Source organism: Anolis sagrei, chromosome 6 (genome assembly GCF_037176765.1).
Source record: "Anolis sagrei isolate rAnoSag1 chromosome 6, rAnoSag1.mat, whole genome shotgun sequence".
Classification (NCBI taxonomy): Eukaryota; Metazoa; Chordata; class Lepidosauria; order Squamata; family Dactyloidae; genus Anolis; species Anolis sagrei.
In genome coordinates, this window is record NC_090026.1 from 129,851,397 (window position 1) to 129,866,491 (window position 15,095).

General features: G+C 44.1%; 1 protein-coding gene across 1 annotated transcript in view; it reads left to right on the forward strand.

Annotated features, from left to right (window-relative positions):
- Positions 1-15,095, forward strand: part of NBEAL2 (neurobeachin like 2) — a 248,250-nt gene that overhangs the window by 117,149 nt on the left and 116,006 nt on the right. The window contains exons 4-5 of the mRNA XM_060782698.2: positions 11,415-11,496; positions 12,080-12,198. Of these exons, the coding sequence (XP_060638681.2) occupies positions 11,415-11,496; positions 12,080-12,198 (201 nt within the window). The remainder of the gene's footprint in view (positions 1-11,414; positions 11,497-12,079; positions 12,199-15,095) is intronic.

The following is a 15,095-nucleotide window of genomic DNA, read 5'->3' on the forward strand; positions in this document are numbered from 1 at the left end:
ATTAAAGGAGCATGGAAATATAATATAATATAATATAATATAATATAATATAATATAATATAATATAATAATAATTTCCTTCTTACTCCGGCTCGCTGGAATTGGTTCTTTTGACCCCAACGCTTCAAAGCAGGAAACCACGTATTTTTCCGTAAGCGAAGCCCAGTGAAGCAATTGCTGATGGCAGGGTTGGATAAAGGAGAGAATTTTAATTGCACAGAAATGATAATGCGCTTGATGAGCTGTTGCAAGAGATCCGGTTCATTGGGTTCGGATGGTGGCAAGCCTTTTCGTCAGAATTGCAAACCAAGGCCAAAAGACATCTTTCTCAACGGCCTGAGAGACAGAAACCAGGATGGAGAGGCTGGCCTAGGGAACTCTGGACGATCGGGACTACATCTCCCATCTGGTTGGGTAGGGATCGTGGGGGTCCCAGTCCAGAAACTTCTGATAGATGCCTAATAGTTCAAGGAGGCAGTAATATGACTTTGTGGCATTAGGAAAGGAATTCTCCTAATGCGGAATTGTCTCGAGATAAGTTTGCTTTTTCACAATAATTGTGATTCACTCTCTTTGAAGAAAAAGATGCCTTTGCGTCAGGACTGGGCCAACTTTGGCCCTCTCTCCAGGTGTTTTGGACTTCAACTCCCACAATTCCCATGCCGGCTTTGGTTGTATGGCATGTTCATTCCACATTTGTTCAGCCGTCACACACACGTTCTGCTGTTGTATGCTTGTTCTGCTATTATGCACTTGTTTGGCTATTGCACACCTATTCCACTGTTGTGTACTCATTCTGCTATTGTACACTCATCCTGCATTTGTAAATTGTTTTTCTGTTGCACACTCATTCTGTTGCCGTGCTCGTTCTGTTTTTGTACACTCGTCCCACTTTTTCACTCTTCCCACTGTTGTGTGCTTGTTCTGCTATTTCACATTCATCCCGCTCTTTTATTTTCCACAGTTGTACACTCGTTCCACTGTTATGTGCTCATTCTGCTATTTCACATCCTTTCTGCCATTGCACCTTCATCCTGCTCTTTTGCACAGTCCATTGTTGCACACTCATTCCACTGTTATGTGCTCATCCTGCTATTTCACATCCTTTCTGCCATTGCACCTTCATCCTGCTCTTTTGCACAGTCCACTGTTGCACACTCATTCCACTGTTATGTGCTCATTCTGCTATTTCACATCCTTTCTGCCATTGCACCTTCATCCTGCTCTTTTGCACAGTCCATTGTTGCACACTCATTCCACTGTTATGTGCTCATCCTGCTATTTCACATCCTTTCTGCCATTGCACCTTCATCCTGCTCTTTTGCACAGTCCACTGTTGCACACTCATTCCACTGTTATGTGCTCATTCTGCTATTTCACATCCTTTCTGCCATTGCACCTTCATCCTGCTCTTTTGCACAGTCCATTGTTGCACACTCATTCCACTGTTATGTGCTCATTCTGCTATTTCACATCCTTTCTGCCATTGCACCTTCATCCTGCTCTTTTGCACAGTCCATTGTTGCACACTCATTCCACTGTTATGTGCTCATTCTGCTATTTCACATCCTTTCTGCCATTGCACCTTCATCCTGCTCTTTTGCACAGTCCACTGTTGCACTTATTCCAGTGTTTTGCTATTTCACACTCATCCCACTGTTGTTCTCTTTCTGCTGTTGTGCATTTGTTGCACTGCTACACACCCATCCCACTGTTTCAGAATTTTCACTGTTGTGCACTTATCCAGCTGTTTCACACTCATTCCACGTTCTGCTATTGTACACTCATCCAATTTTTGCAAATTGTTTTCTGTTGCTCACTCATTCTGTTGTGGTGTGTTTGTTTAGCTATTATGCATTTGTTTGGCTATTTCACTCTCATTCCACTGTTGTGTGCTCATTATGCAGTTCACCATCATTCTTCATTTGGACATCCACTCTTTCACATTTTCCACTGTTGTGTGCTTGTTTTGCTATTTCACACTCATCCTGCTCTTTTGCTTTCAACTGTGGCACACTCACTCCACTGTTGTTCTGCTGTTTCACACTCATCCTGCTGTTGTGCCCTTGTTTCACTACTACACACCCATCCTGGTGTGTCACAATTTTCTCTATTGTGCACTTGTTCTGCTGTTGCATGCTCATTCCATTTTTGTGTGTTGGTGTGCTCACTTTGCTATTATACACTTATTCATGTTAACTGCTCCTTATGAAGAGAAAAAGCTGGATATAAATAAAGATTATTATTATTATTATTATTATTATTATTATTATTATTCCACTATTGTTCACTTGGCTCACTGTTGTATACTCGTTATACTGTGTCAGGCTCATTTAGTTGTGGATAACCACGCTTTGGTTACATCCTGTTTAGATTACTGCAACGCTCTCTACGTGGGGTTGCCTCTGAAGACTGCCCGGAAGCTCCAACTAGTCCAACGTGTGGCAGCCAGAATGCTAACACGAGCAGGGTACAGGGAGCATACTACTCCTCTGTTGCACCAGCTCTGCTGGCTGCCAATTAGCTTCCGAGCACAATTCAAAGTGCTGGTGTTAACCTATAAAGCCCTAAACGACTCCAGCCCAGTTTACCTGTCCGAACGGATTCTCCCCTATGAACCATCTAGGTTGTTAAGATCGTCTAAGGCGTGTCTGGTGGGGACGAGGGACAGGGCCTTCTCTGTGGTGGCCCCTCGACTCTGGAACTCTCTCCCACTGGAGATCAGAACTGCCCCTCCATTCTGTCGTTCAGAAAACGGATGAAAACCTGGCTATGGGGTTTGGCTTTTGACGAGTGAATCAATATTTCTGTGATTGGATAAATGACGATGAATGATGGACAACAAATTCACTATGACGACTGACCATTGTTATTATGTGATTGCATTTTGCTGTTATAACGTTTTAATTGAATTATGTTATATGATGTTTTAATGATTGTTTTGTGATTTTATTGTTGGAAACCGGCCCGAGTCCCCGATAGAGGGGAGAAGACCGGTATACAAAATTGCTAAATAAATAAATAAGACTTTCTGCCATTATTATTTGAAACACAACAAGATGAGTCTACAGCAGACAAGCTCACTCTGCTGGTTGTTGTATTGGATCACACGTCAGACACTTCCCAAGTGTCTAGGATTGTGTGATGTATCGGCGAATAATGCGTGCAGATCCCAGTAAGATGGCCTTCTGCAGCTGGCAGATGGTGATTTTGTCAGCGCTGATTGTGTTTAAGTGCAGGTCAAGGTCTTTAGGCACTGCACCCAGTGTTCCAGTCACCACTGGGACCACCTTGACTGGTTTGTGCCAGTCTTTGCAGTTCGATCTTTAACTCCTCATATTGTGTCAGCTTTTCCATTTGTTTCTCGTTAATCCTGCTGTCACCTGGGATTGCAACATCGACGATCCATACTTCTTTTTTTATCACAATCGTGAGGTCAGGAGTATTATGCTTCAAAACTCTGTCTGCCTGAATCCGGAAGTCCCAGAGTAGTTTGACGGGTTAATTCTCTATAACTTTTTCCGGCTTGCGATCTCACCAGTTCTTTGTCGCAGGCAGATGGTGTTTGTGGCACAAGTTCCAATGAATCATCTGAGCAACGGTGTTGTGCCTCTGCTTGGAGTCTGTCTGTGCGATCTTCTTGGAGCAGCTGAGGATATGATCTATTGTATTATTATTATTACTATTACTATCATTCCAGTATCGTTCACTTGTTCCACCATCGCACACTCGTTCTACTGTGTCATGCTCATTATGTTGTGGCTCACACTTTCTGCTATTGTTATTAGGTTTATGTTTATTTATACCCGTCTTTTTCTCTCCATATGGACACTTTTGTGCCATTGCATGCTGCTGAAAGCCATTCTTTTCTTGCATGGTTTTTCCTCTGTTGCATACGTGTCCAGCAATTGTACACTCGTTCCGCTGTCTTGCATTTGGGCTATTGCGCACTCATGCCACTGTGGTGCTCTCATTTTGCCATCCCTGCCTTGTAAAATTTGCAAACCTGAATGCATTCTTTTCCAGAGAGCGTTGACCCCGTTTGCCCTCTGCTTTCCCCTTCTTTCTGCCTCTTGGGACGGAACAAGAGCCGCGCCGTCACGCTCCCTCCAGCCATTAATTGACCATTTCTGGCCTTGGGCCGCTTTTGGAGAGGCTTCGGGAAGCCCAGGCAGCTCCCTCGCCATTGTGTGCCAATAATAACCCATCCTTTTTGCTCTTTCTCCGTGTTTATGTCCATCCGAAGCACCATAGGCTTGGTTCCCCGGGGTACTTTCAGTGCACAGGGAGCTATTCTTGGCCAGATTTTGACAGAATTGGGGAAAGAAAAGCCTGTGAGCGAGAGATAAAGACCTCAGCAGATAATGGGTTCTCTTTCACCATTTCCAACCTATTCAAAATTCATAAATGGAAATTGTGGAGGTCTTTGGAACAATGTGAGTCAGGAAAGCCTCCAAAGCAAGTCTGGGGAGATGAGGAAAGGACGCACGGATAATACTCTTGGGAGTATTATCCTCCAAAAGTGCATGGATAGGAGGAGACTGTCTAGATCAGGCTTGGCCAAACTTTGTCCCTCCAGGTGTTTTGGACTGCAACTCCCACAATTCGTCTCTTTTGCAAGAGAACCCAAAGGATTGTGTCTCTTTCTGAGCCTTCAAGACTTTTTGTGTTAGGAAAAATCCCAAAATAGCACAGTATTTAAATATACAAAACAGGATAGTTAACAGAGAAGTTTGGCTCATATCAAGCAGCAGTTTCTGCAGAGCAAGGAGATGACACTTTTGTGGTTGTTGTTGTTGTTGCTAGCCTCCAAGTCGTATCCAACTTACGTTTACACTAAGGTGGGTCTATTGGGTATTTTTTCTGGGGCTACAATTGTGTGATCCGTCCAGTGAGTTTCCATGGCCAAGTGGGGATTCGAACTTTTGGACTTGCACTCCTAGAACCCTTGACCATTGGCCAAAATGGTCGTACTCTTGGGAGTTAAACTGCAAAACACTTGGAGAACCCCGAAGAGCTTCACTTCTGGTCAAAGGAAGCCAATCTCTGGTCTTTTGGGTCTTTTGGACTGTTGTATGTCAGCTTGTTCAGTCTGTGATTGTGTCTGATGTTCATGCTGATGTTCATAGAATCATAGAATCAAAGAGTTGGAAGAGACCTCATGGGCCATCCAGTCCAACCCCCTGCCAAGAAGCAGGAATATTGCCTTCAAATCACCCCTGACAGATGGCCATCCAGCCTCTGTTTAAAAGCTTCCAAAGAAGGAGCCTCCACCACACTCCGGGGCAGAGAGTTCCACTGCTGAATGGCTCTCACAGTCGGGAAGTTCTTCCTCATGTTCAGATAGAATCTCCTCTTTTGTAGTTTGAAGCCATTGTTTTGCCTCCCAGTTTCCAGGGAAGCAGAAAACAAGCTTGCTCCCTCCTCCCTGTGGCTTCCTCTCACATATTTATACATGGCTATCATATCTCCTCTCAGCCTTCTCTTCTTCAGGATAAACATGCCCAGCTCCTTAAGCCGCTCCTCATAGAGCTTGTTCTCCAGACCCTTGATCATTTGAGTCGCCCTCCTCTGGACACATTCCAGCTTGTCAATATCTTGAATTGTGGTGCCCAGAACTGGACACAATATTCCAGGTGTGGTCTAACCAAAGCAGAATAGAGGGGTAGCATGACTTCCCTAGATCTAGACACTAGGCTCCTATTGATGTAGGCCAGAATCGCATTGGCTTTTTTTTTGCTCGAGCCAGGCCTCATCGTCCCCCATTCTGTCTCTTTGCATTTCGTTTTTCCTGCCTAAGTGGAGTATCTTACATTTGTCCCTGTTGAACTTCATTTTGTTAGTTTTGGCCATTCATCTCTCTAGTCTGTCAAGATCGCTTTGAATCCTGCTCCTGTCCTCTGGAGTCTTGGCTCTCCCTCTCAATTTGGTGTCGTCTGCAAACTTGATGATCCTGCCTTCTAACCCTTCATCTAAGTCATTAATAAAGATCCTGAACAGGACCGGGCCCAGGACGGAACCCTGCGGCATTCCGCTCATCACTTCTTTCCAGGATGAAGAGGAAGCATTGATGAGCACCCTCTGGGTTCGTCCATTTAACCAATTACAGATCCACCTCACCTCATTATGGGAATGGGAATAGTGTTCATGATGGTGGGCTGGGGTCTGTTGGCATTGAGGATGAGGGTTCGCTGGGCCCTGAGTTAATTTCTGATGAGATGCCAGAACTGGTCCAGGAAGATTCACAAGGCCACATTCTTGGGAGAGGCCCTTCTCAGCTTTTCTCAGGACAGCTGTCTGAAGATGATTTTTCGGGTGCAGAAGCTAATGAGAGAGAAGATAATGAAAACTTAGATAGAAAGCAGAGTTTTAGTAAACAGAGGCAGGGTCTTCAGAAACTGAGGTGATCAGTTTGTCTACAGCAAAAGAGAGATAACAAACCTTTATCTGGTGAGAAGGTCAAGAGAAATTCTTTCCTTTCAGTTTTGGCATCTGAAAAAGCCTTATAATGATTCATGGAAGAGAGTTGCCTCAATCAGGTCAACATTGGAATTTGATCACCGTCTTGCTTCCAAGTGCTCTTAGTTTCATGTATCAAGTTTCTGCCAAGCTTAAGATTTGTCTATAAAATTTTCCTGCTGTCTTCTTTCATGGATTCGACTGCCTAGTTTCATTGATTTTTATGTACTTGTTGATCTTGTTTTTCCTTGAAGTTTATGAACTACTTTATATATTGGACCTTCACTTTTAAAACTGAGGTTTGGGTTCCCAGTTTGCCGGTTGGGTTTTGGAAAGGGTAGAGAGTTGAAGCTTGGTGTTAGTGAGAGCAGTTTGGGTTTTGAAGAAGAAGTTTGGGACAGTATTTTGTGTAGAATACCTATAGGAAATATAGCTGGAATACTGTGTGGAACAACACCCCTTTAGTGGTCTGTTCATTTCCTAAGAAAGGCTAGTTCAGGGTTTTGGCTAGATTCCTAAGAGATTCATTTCCTGAAGTAATTTTCTGTGTTGTAACTTTTAAGACTTGTAACCCAGGACTTTTTAAGATCTTTACTCAAACGTAATCACAAGCTTTTTGTACCAGTATTTTACTCAAACCAATAAGCATTTTGTACCTGAATTATTCAAGTCTGTTCAATAAATGTTCTTGTTATTTTTATCAGCTTATACCAGCCTCAGTGTGAATACTTTTGTGGTCAAAGCATTATTCCAGTCAGCTTTCAGCAGCTTCTAAGAAACCTACAGTGACACAGAGTGCGTTACTGAACAACCTCTCAATAATACCTCAACCTGTTTATTATTCATATGGTGGCACCGGAAATCTTTTGAAGAATCATTTAAACCTCTCAGTTCCAGTGGTTCCCAGTTCCTAGCTTTTAAATATACAGTTGGCTTCAACAACCATACTACCTTTATATTTTTAGTGAGCTAGTCAGTAGTGGAGGTGTCATTGTTATAATTTGACTGAGCAGCGTTGGGATTATTTTTCTATATTTCCCCGTCTAAATAATTTAATTAAAAATCTTCTCTACTACTCAGCCTTCCTGCCTACATATATTCTTCAATAAACTGCTTGCTGATTTTACCAAGTTGGTGTGGTGTCACGAGGTGTTCCTGCTCTGGAGTACGACATGGACTTCAACTCCCAGACTCCTTGACCATTGGCCAAAGGAGCTGTGGATGATAGGAGTGAAAGTCCAAAACACTTGATCAAAGAGGATGGGACTGTGACCCAAAGCATTACTTCCCAAACTCAGGTCCTCTAAGCATATTGGACTTGCGCTCCAGTATGATAGTTCACGTGGTGTCACCCATGGACGCATCTTTGTTTTGGAATTATTGGAAATATCTGATGATGGAACAGCTGGAAAAGGATGAAATATCAATGGAGGATTCCCTTGATCCATTGCACAACTTCTTGAGAGAGCTGGTAGTTCAATTTAGGCCGTGGCTTTTCCTACAGAGCTTTCCTGGGGTTGAAGCAGAACACAGAATATTGCAAGCGAGGAATTAAATTGGGCCACTGGGAAACTCCCTAGATGTGAGAAGCAGGTGTGCCGGCTAAAATTAAAAGGTGGGAGTTTTCTAACCGGCACAATCGGGGGGTTTTCTTTGGGGGTTTTGGGTAGGTTCCTGAGCGTTCAGCTCAACTATTGTTGTTTTGGGCAGCTTGGAAGGAGCAGCTATCTCCCAACGCTCCCCAGATATTTCTTGCATTGCTAAAGCTCAACATTTCCTATTCCTGTGCATTTTCATAATGCTAGCGTGCATTGAACTTGTACTTAATATGCTGTATATGTTTCCTGTGTGGGTGTGTTCGCTGGTAATATTAGCCAGACTCGCCGTTAAATCATTTCCCTTCAGAGGCACATTGTCAAGCTCAGGAGAAATTGACGCGCTCGTTTTGGGGCACGGAACCCTTTGCTTTCACATCAAGCGCACAATTAAAAACACAGACATCGCTGCGCAGCCGATGAGTTAAAAACGGAAACCGGGGCTAGATAAGACTTTTGAGGTTTGAAGGGAACGTTCCTGTTCTTGAGAGCCTTTTGCAGAGACCATGCGGAAGAAAACATTACAGTATTGGATGGAGAATGCAACCAAAGTATAGCACTGAGATTTAGGTTTCTGGACACTTTGTAAATGATATTATTGTTTGTTGACATTGGCACGTTTAACATTTGTGAGTTTTGAGTGCCTGCAGATTCTCTAGTTCTTCCACTTTGACTTGAGAGTCAACCTTCACTGGAGGCTGACCCTAACGTCATGATGGAGGACCTAGAGGTCCATAGAAAGAACACTTATCTAGGCATTTGTAGGTCCTCCAGTGCAATTCTGCGGTCATCTTTCAGCAGATGACCAATTCTGTGGTCATCTTTTGGCAGGGTTGCACTGGAGGACCTCCAGATGCAACAGAGAATGGTTCTCTAGGCATTTGTAGGTCCTCCAGTGTGATTCTCTAGTCAACCTCTTCTAGAAGTATACTGTTGAGGAATTTTGGATTTTGGTGTGCAATTGTTTGTTCAATCCCTAGCAGAAGAGTACTGTTGAGGCCTCTCTAGGTCCTCCAGTGTGATTCAGTGATCAACCTATGCCAGTGATGGACTGTTGAGGAACCTCTAGGTCAGTGGCCTTCAACTCCCAGAAATTCTAACACTTGGTAAACTGGTTGGGATTCTAACACTTGGCTAGGCTTAACAGTCAGGTACTCAATCCACAAATCATTTTGATCATATTCCCTCCTTGTTCTTTGATCGCTAACGGTGTTGTCCATAGACACCTCCAAGGTCATGTGGCCAGCATGACTGCATGGAGCGCCGTTACCTTCCTGCCATTACCTATTGATCTACTCACATTTGCATGCTAGGTTGGAAGAAGCTGGGCCTAACAGCGGGAGCTCACCCTGTTCCCCGGATTTGAACCACCAACCTTTCAGTCAGCAAGTTCAGCACCTCAGCGGTTTAACCCGCTGTGGTCAACCTCCGGCCAAAGGTGAGCATAGGCTTGCTCTGGAGGACCTAGAGATCCCATTCTGCAAATGGTCAACACATTTGCAGAATTGTACTATTGAGGAACGTCTAGTGCAGGGGTCCTCAAACTACAGCCCACGGGCCAGTCCCGCCCCCGCCCCCCCGAGGGCATTTATCCGGCCTGCGGGGTGTGGAGAAGCGGCAGGCGACACAGCCCCAAAGCCACGTCGCCTGCCGCCTCCCCCGCTTTCTCCTGGCTTCAGGACGAGGCGAGGCAATTCTGTGGTCATCTTCCGGCAGAAATTGGCCAAAGGGTTGCACTGGAGGACCTCCAGATGCCTACAGAGAATGGTTCTCTAGGCATTTGTAGGTCCTCCAGTATGATTCTCTAGTTAACCTCTTCCAGAAGTGTGGATTTTGGTGTGCAGATTGACACCATTTTTGAAGCGATCCGTTGACTCGTGGATACGGGGGCCCGAGGGGTTTCTGTATCAGCGGTTTAAGGGAATGCAGTTTGAGGCAGTAAAGGGACACAAAGTACACTATGGAGAGAGATAAGTTACAATTAACTGATACTTTTTATTGGGGGGGTTAGTTACAATGTTAGGAAGGGCAAAAGGCAAAAAAATGAGGAGGCTCCTGAGTTGCAGCTGCTGCTGTGGCTACGTTCATGCGGTTGGCCCAAGTGGGGCAATGGAGAACTGAGGAACTCCTTGCTGCAGGTCAGATCAGCTTGAAGGCAGGGAGTTCCGTGTTCAGCCTCAACAACATGAGAAACAATGTTAAGGGGTCGTGGCATTAGGAAGGTTGAGAAACATTGACCGAGAGAATCCTCAAGATGATATATTCCTCTAGCCAATTGTAGGTCCTCCAGCATGATATTGTGACCTGGAGGTTCCTAATTTCTTGAGCATGTCCTTCTCAATCATCATCAACAACAATACATTTTTAATGTTTTCATTTTTGTGGTGATTCCATTCTACGTTTGCAAGAAAGCCTCTCCAGATCCTTGAGGGTGACTTGACTCGCTTTCTCATTGGGAGCTTGAGATTCCCGGGGATTTGCATCTTGCCCTGCCTTTGTATGCAAGGACTCATTTATATGCAAATGCCTGCTTCCGAAGGGTGGCAAGAGGATGCTCGAGGATGCTCACTCCCCCTTTTACCTCTCTTCGGATGGAGGCGGGGTTCGAATGCTCTTGCCTTGAGGTGCTTTGTGCATCTTCCTCTTTGGTGAGACATGACTATCCATGTCAAGAAATGAGAAGCGACAAAAGACCGTGCGCCGACCCTTCCTCTCCAGCGTCTCTCCGACAATCAATGGCTTCAAAGGAAGACTCCTCATTGGGTTGCTGTGAGTTTTTCGGGGTGTATGTCCATCTCCCAGTAATATTTTCTCTTGACCATGGCCATGTTCCAGGAGTATTCTCTCCCACGTCTCATCTGTATCTGTGGCTAGTGGCATCTTTAGAGGTTTGTGAATGTCCAGGGTGGAATGTCCAGGGTGGGAGAAAGAACTCTTGCCTGTTGGAGGTAGGCGTGAATGTTTCAATTGGCCGCCTTGATTAGTATTGAATGGCCTAGCAGTTTTCAAAGTCTGGCTTCTTACTGCCTGGGGGAATCCTTTGTTGAGAGGTGATTAGCTGTCCCTTATTGTTTCTTGTCTTGGAGCTCCTCTGTCTTTATTTACTGTTATGATTTTAGAGGGTTTTTAAAATACTGGTAACCAGATTTTGTCCATTTTCATGGTTTCCTCCTTTCTGTTGAAATTGTCCACATGCTTCTTGTGGATTTCAATGGCTTATCTGTGTAGTCAGACTTGGTGGTTGAGAGAGTGGTCCAGCATTTCTGTGTGTCCTGTGGAGCCCACTTGAGGTGGTTCAGTTCACCTTGGAGAAGATGGGGCTCACGGATCCTTCTCATTGCCGTATCTTCTCTTTTGCAGGAATCTAGAAAACGTCCAAGCTGAACGGCCCCCGGTTTTCGTCCACGAAGTGGTCAGCTTGTTGTCGGCTTATTCAAAAAAGGTACCTGCACTTTTCCTACGCTTTAACATTGGGTTGGGGGGCTTCCTACTTGCATTCCATTGCTTAGGAGGCCCTAGAGAAGAAATGGGTGGCATTGGTGTCCTCATGTACCAACCCTGCAGAGTTGGTTTTGGCCACTGCTTCTTGCAGACCTCCCTTCCCTGCAAGCCTCTCCAGATACATCTCCAGGAGTTGCCAAACTTTGCCTCCCTCCATTAGTTTTGGACTTCAAACTCCCATAATTCCCCACTGTTTACCAAGCTGGATGAGAATCCAAAGTGTGGCAATCACTGATCTGCACTGGAGAATGAATGCAGTTTGGCATCACTTTTAGTGCCATGGCTCAGTGCTGTGGAATCCTGGGGATTGTTTTGCACACTCTTCTTATCAAATGCATTATGAGTTATCCCCATTGGTCATCTGAGATTTTTCCCTGTCTGATCAAAGCTTGCTTAATGGCATGCTTGTATGTCAAGTAGCTATTTGATTAGGAGGGAAGCTTTTTTGCATTTTTGATAGAAAAACACCATCAAGTCTGAGGACTAACTAAGTTTTTTTATGTGTGTTTCTGTGTCTTTGGCAGCTGAAAAGCCCTCAGCCTTTGCCTTGCAAGAGTCAGCTGGAGAAAGTAACCCTTTACACGCTGCACCTCTCCGAATGCCTCTTTGATCCCTACCAGACCTGGAGGAGACAGCTGAGTGGGTGAGTCCCCATGATGATGATGAGGATGATGATGATGATGACGACGACGCTATGCAATACTGTGATTTTTGTTCTTGGGTTATACATGTCATTTCCTAATTGGTTTTAGACATTGTAAAAGCTAAATTTATGGAGCCTGTATACCATTTGATCTTGGGTTTCAGAGACATAGTTTTGTTGTTGTTGTTGATGATGATGATGTTGTTATTGTTTCCTGCAGACTTTTCTATCCAATTTTTTTTTTTACACTTCGAGATGGACATATTTCTTTGTTACGGCTCATTGTACATCTACTACCCTGTCAAACCAATGCAGTTTTTGGCTCTGCTTTTGTTGATGTGTTTTGAAATGTGTTTCAAAGTGTTTTTGTATGCTTAAAATGTAATGCTATGTGCCAAGTGTTTTTCCTGTGTGGAACTGAACCATGAAGGGAATCTGCATTCCTAGAGAAGTCATAAATCTTAGTGCAGAGTGCAATGGATGCAGCGTAGTTCCTCATATGTTATACGCCACTCTGGAATGCAGGAGGTGTGGACTAATGCTGATAGCAGCGTGTTCTGAGTTCGCAATGTAGCTGCCTATTTATTTTATTTGCCGTATCAGGGCAACCAGTCAATTATATTACATTTCTAAAAGAACAAAGCAAACAAACAGACAAAATACAAAATTTGTGAGTTTGGTAGTTGATTAAATGTCCTTTGACCAGTATCTGGCCACTTGGGAGTGCCTCTGGTGTTGCCGCAAGAAGGTCCTCCCTTGTGCATGTGGCAGGGCTCAGGTTGCATTGCAGCTGGTGGTCAGTGGTTTGCTCCTCTCCACACTCGCATGTCGAGGATTCCACTTTGTAGCCCATTTCTGAAGGTTGGCTCTGCATCTCGTGGTGCCCGAACGCAGTCTGTTCAGCGCCTTCCAAGTCACCCAGTCTTCTGTGTGCCCAGGGGGGAGTCTCTCATTTGGTATCACCCACCGGTTGAGGTTCTGGGTTTGAGCCTGCCACTTTTGGACTCTCGCTTGCTGAGGCGTTCCAGCGAGTGTCTCTGTATATCTTAGAAAACTATGTCTGGATTTAAGTCTTTGACGTGCTGGCTGATACCCAAACGGGATGAGCTGGAGATGTCTCTGCCTTGGTCCTTTCACTATTGGCTGCCACTTCCCGGCGGATAGAATCATAGAATCATAGAATCAAAGAGTTGGAAGAGACCTCATGGGCCATCCAGTCCAACCCCATTCTGCCAAGAAGCAGGAATATTGCATTCAAATCACCCCTGACAGATGGCCATCCAGCCTCTGCTTAAAAGCTTCCAAAGAAGGAGCCTCCACCACACTCCGGGGCAGAGAGTTCCACTGCTGAACGGCTCTCACAGTCAGGAAGTTCTTCCTCATGTTCAGATGGAATTTCTTTTCTTGTAGTTTGAAGCCATTGTTCCGCGTCCTAGTCTCCAAGGAAGCAGAAAACAAGCTTGCTCCCTCCTCCCTGTGGCTTCCTCTCACATATTTATACACGGCTATCATATCTCCTCTCAGCCTTCTCTTCTTCAGGCTAAACATGCCCAGTTCCCTAAGCCGCTCCTCATAGGGCTTGTTCTCCAGACCCTTTATCATGTCAGGTGGTGCAATACCGACTAAACAGTGTAATTTCTCCAGTGGTGTAGACACCCCGTGATAATGCGGCATGTCTCATTCAGAGCCACATCCACTGTTTTAGTGTGGTGAGATGTGTTCCACACTGGGCATTAAAATAAACTTTGTTGTTGTTGTTGGTCTCCCAACTCTAGGATTCTACAGAAATAGTAATAGTGATGATGATAATAATCATAATCATAATTAATGTCTGGATGGCCATCTATCACAAGGGCTTGGATGATGCTCTAGTAAAAAATTAAACTGTATCGCTGTTGTTATTGTTGTTGTTGTTGTTTGGTTTTCCTTCATAGCAGAAGGGTGTTGGAATGGATGACCTTTGGGATCCCTCTCTCCTAATCTAGAGTTCTACAGCTATAATAATAATAATAATAATAACCAGTGTCTGGATGGCCATCTGTCATGAGGGCTTGGATGGTGCTCTATTAATAAATTAAACTGCATTGTTGTTGTTGTTAATTGGGTTTTCTTCATAGCAGAAGGGGGTTGGAACGGATGGCCTTTGGAGTCCCCCTCCTAATCTAGGATTCTACAGCTATAATAATAATAATAATAATAATAATAATAATAATAATAATCAGTGGCTGGATGGCCATCTGTCATGAGGGCTTGGATGGTGCTCTCTTAATAAATTAAACTGTGTTGTTGTTGTTGTTGTTGTTATTAATCAGTTTTTCTTCATGACAGAAGGGGGTTGAAATGGATGACCTTGGGCTCCTATTTTAGGATTCTACAGCTATAGTAATAGCAACAACAACAACAACAACAACAAGTGTCTGGATGGCCATCTGTCACGAGGGCTTGGGTGGTGCTCTATTAATAAATTAAACTGCATTGTTGTTGTTGTTAACTGGTTTCCCTTCATGGCAAAAGGGGGTTGGAATGGATGACCTTTGGGGTCCCCCTCCTATTCTATGATTCTACAGCTATAATAATAATAATAATAATAATAATAAGAAGAAGAAGAAGAAGAAGAAGAAGAAGAAGTAGTGTTTGGATGGCCATCTGTCACGAGGGCTTGGGTGGTGCTCTATTAATAAATTAAACTGCATTGTTGTTGTTGTTAATTGGTTTCCCTTCATGGCAAAAGGGGGTTGGAATGGATGACCTTTGGGAGGACCCCTACTCTAGGAGTCTACAACTATAGTAATAGTAATAATAGTAGCAGTAGTGATAATAATAATAATAATAATAATAATAATAATAATAATAATAATCAGTGTCTGGATGGCCATCTGTCACGAGGGCTTGAATGG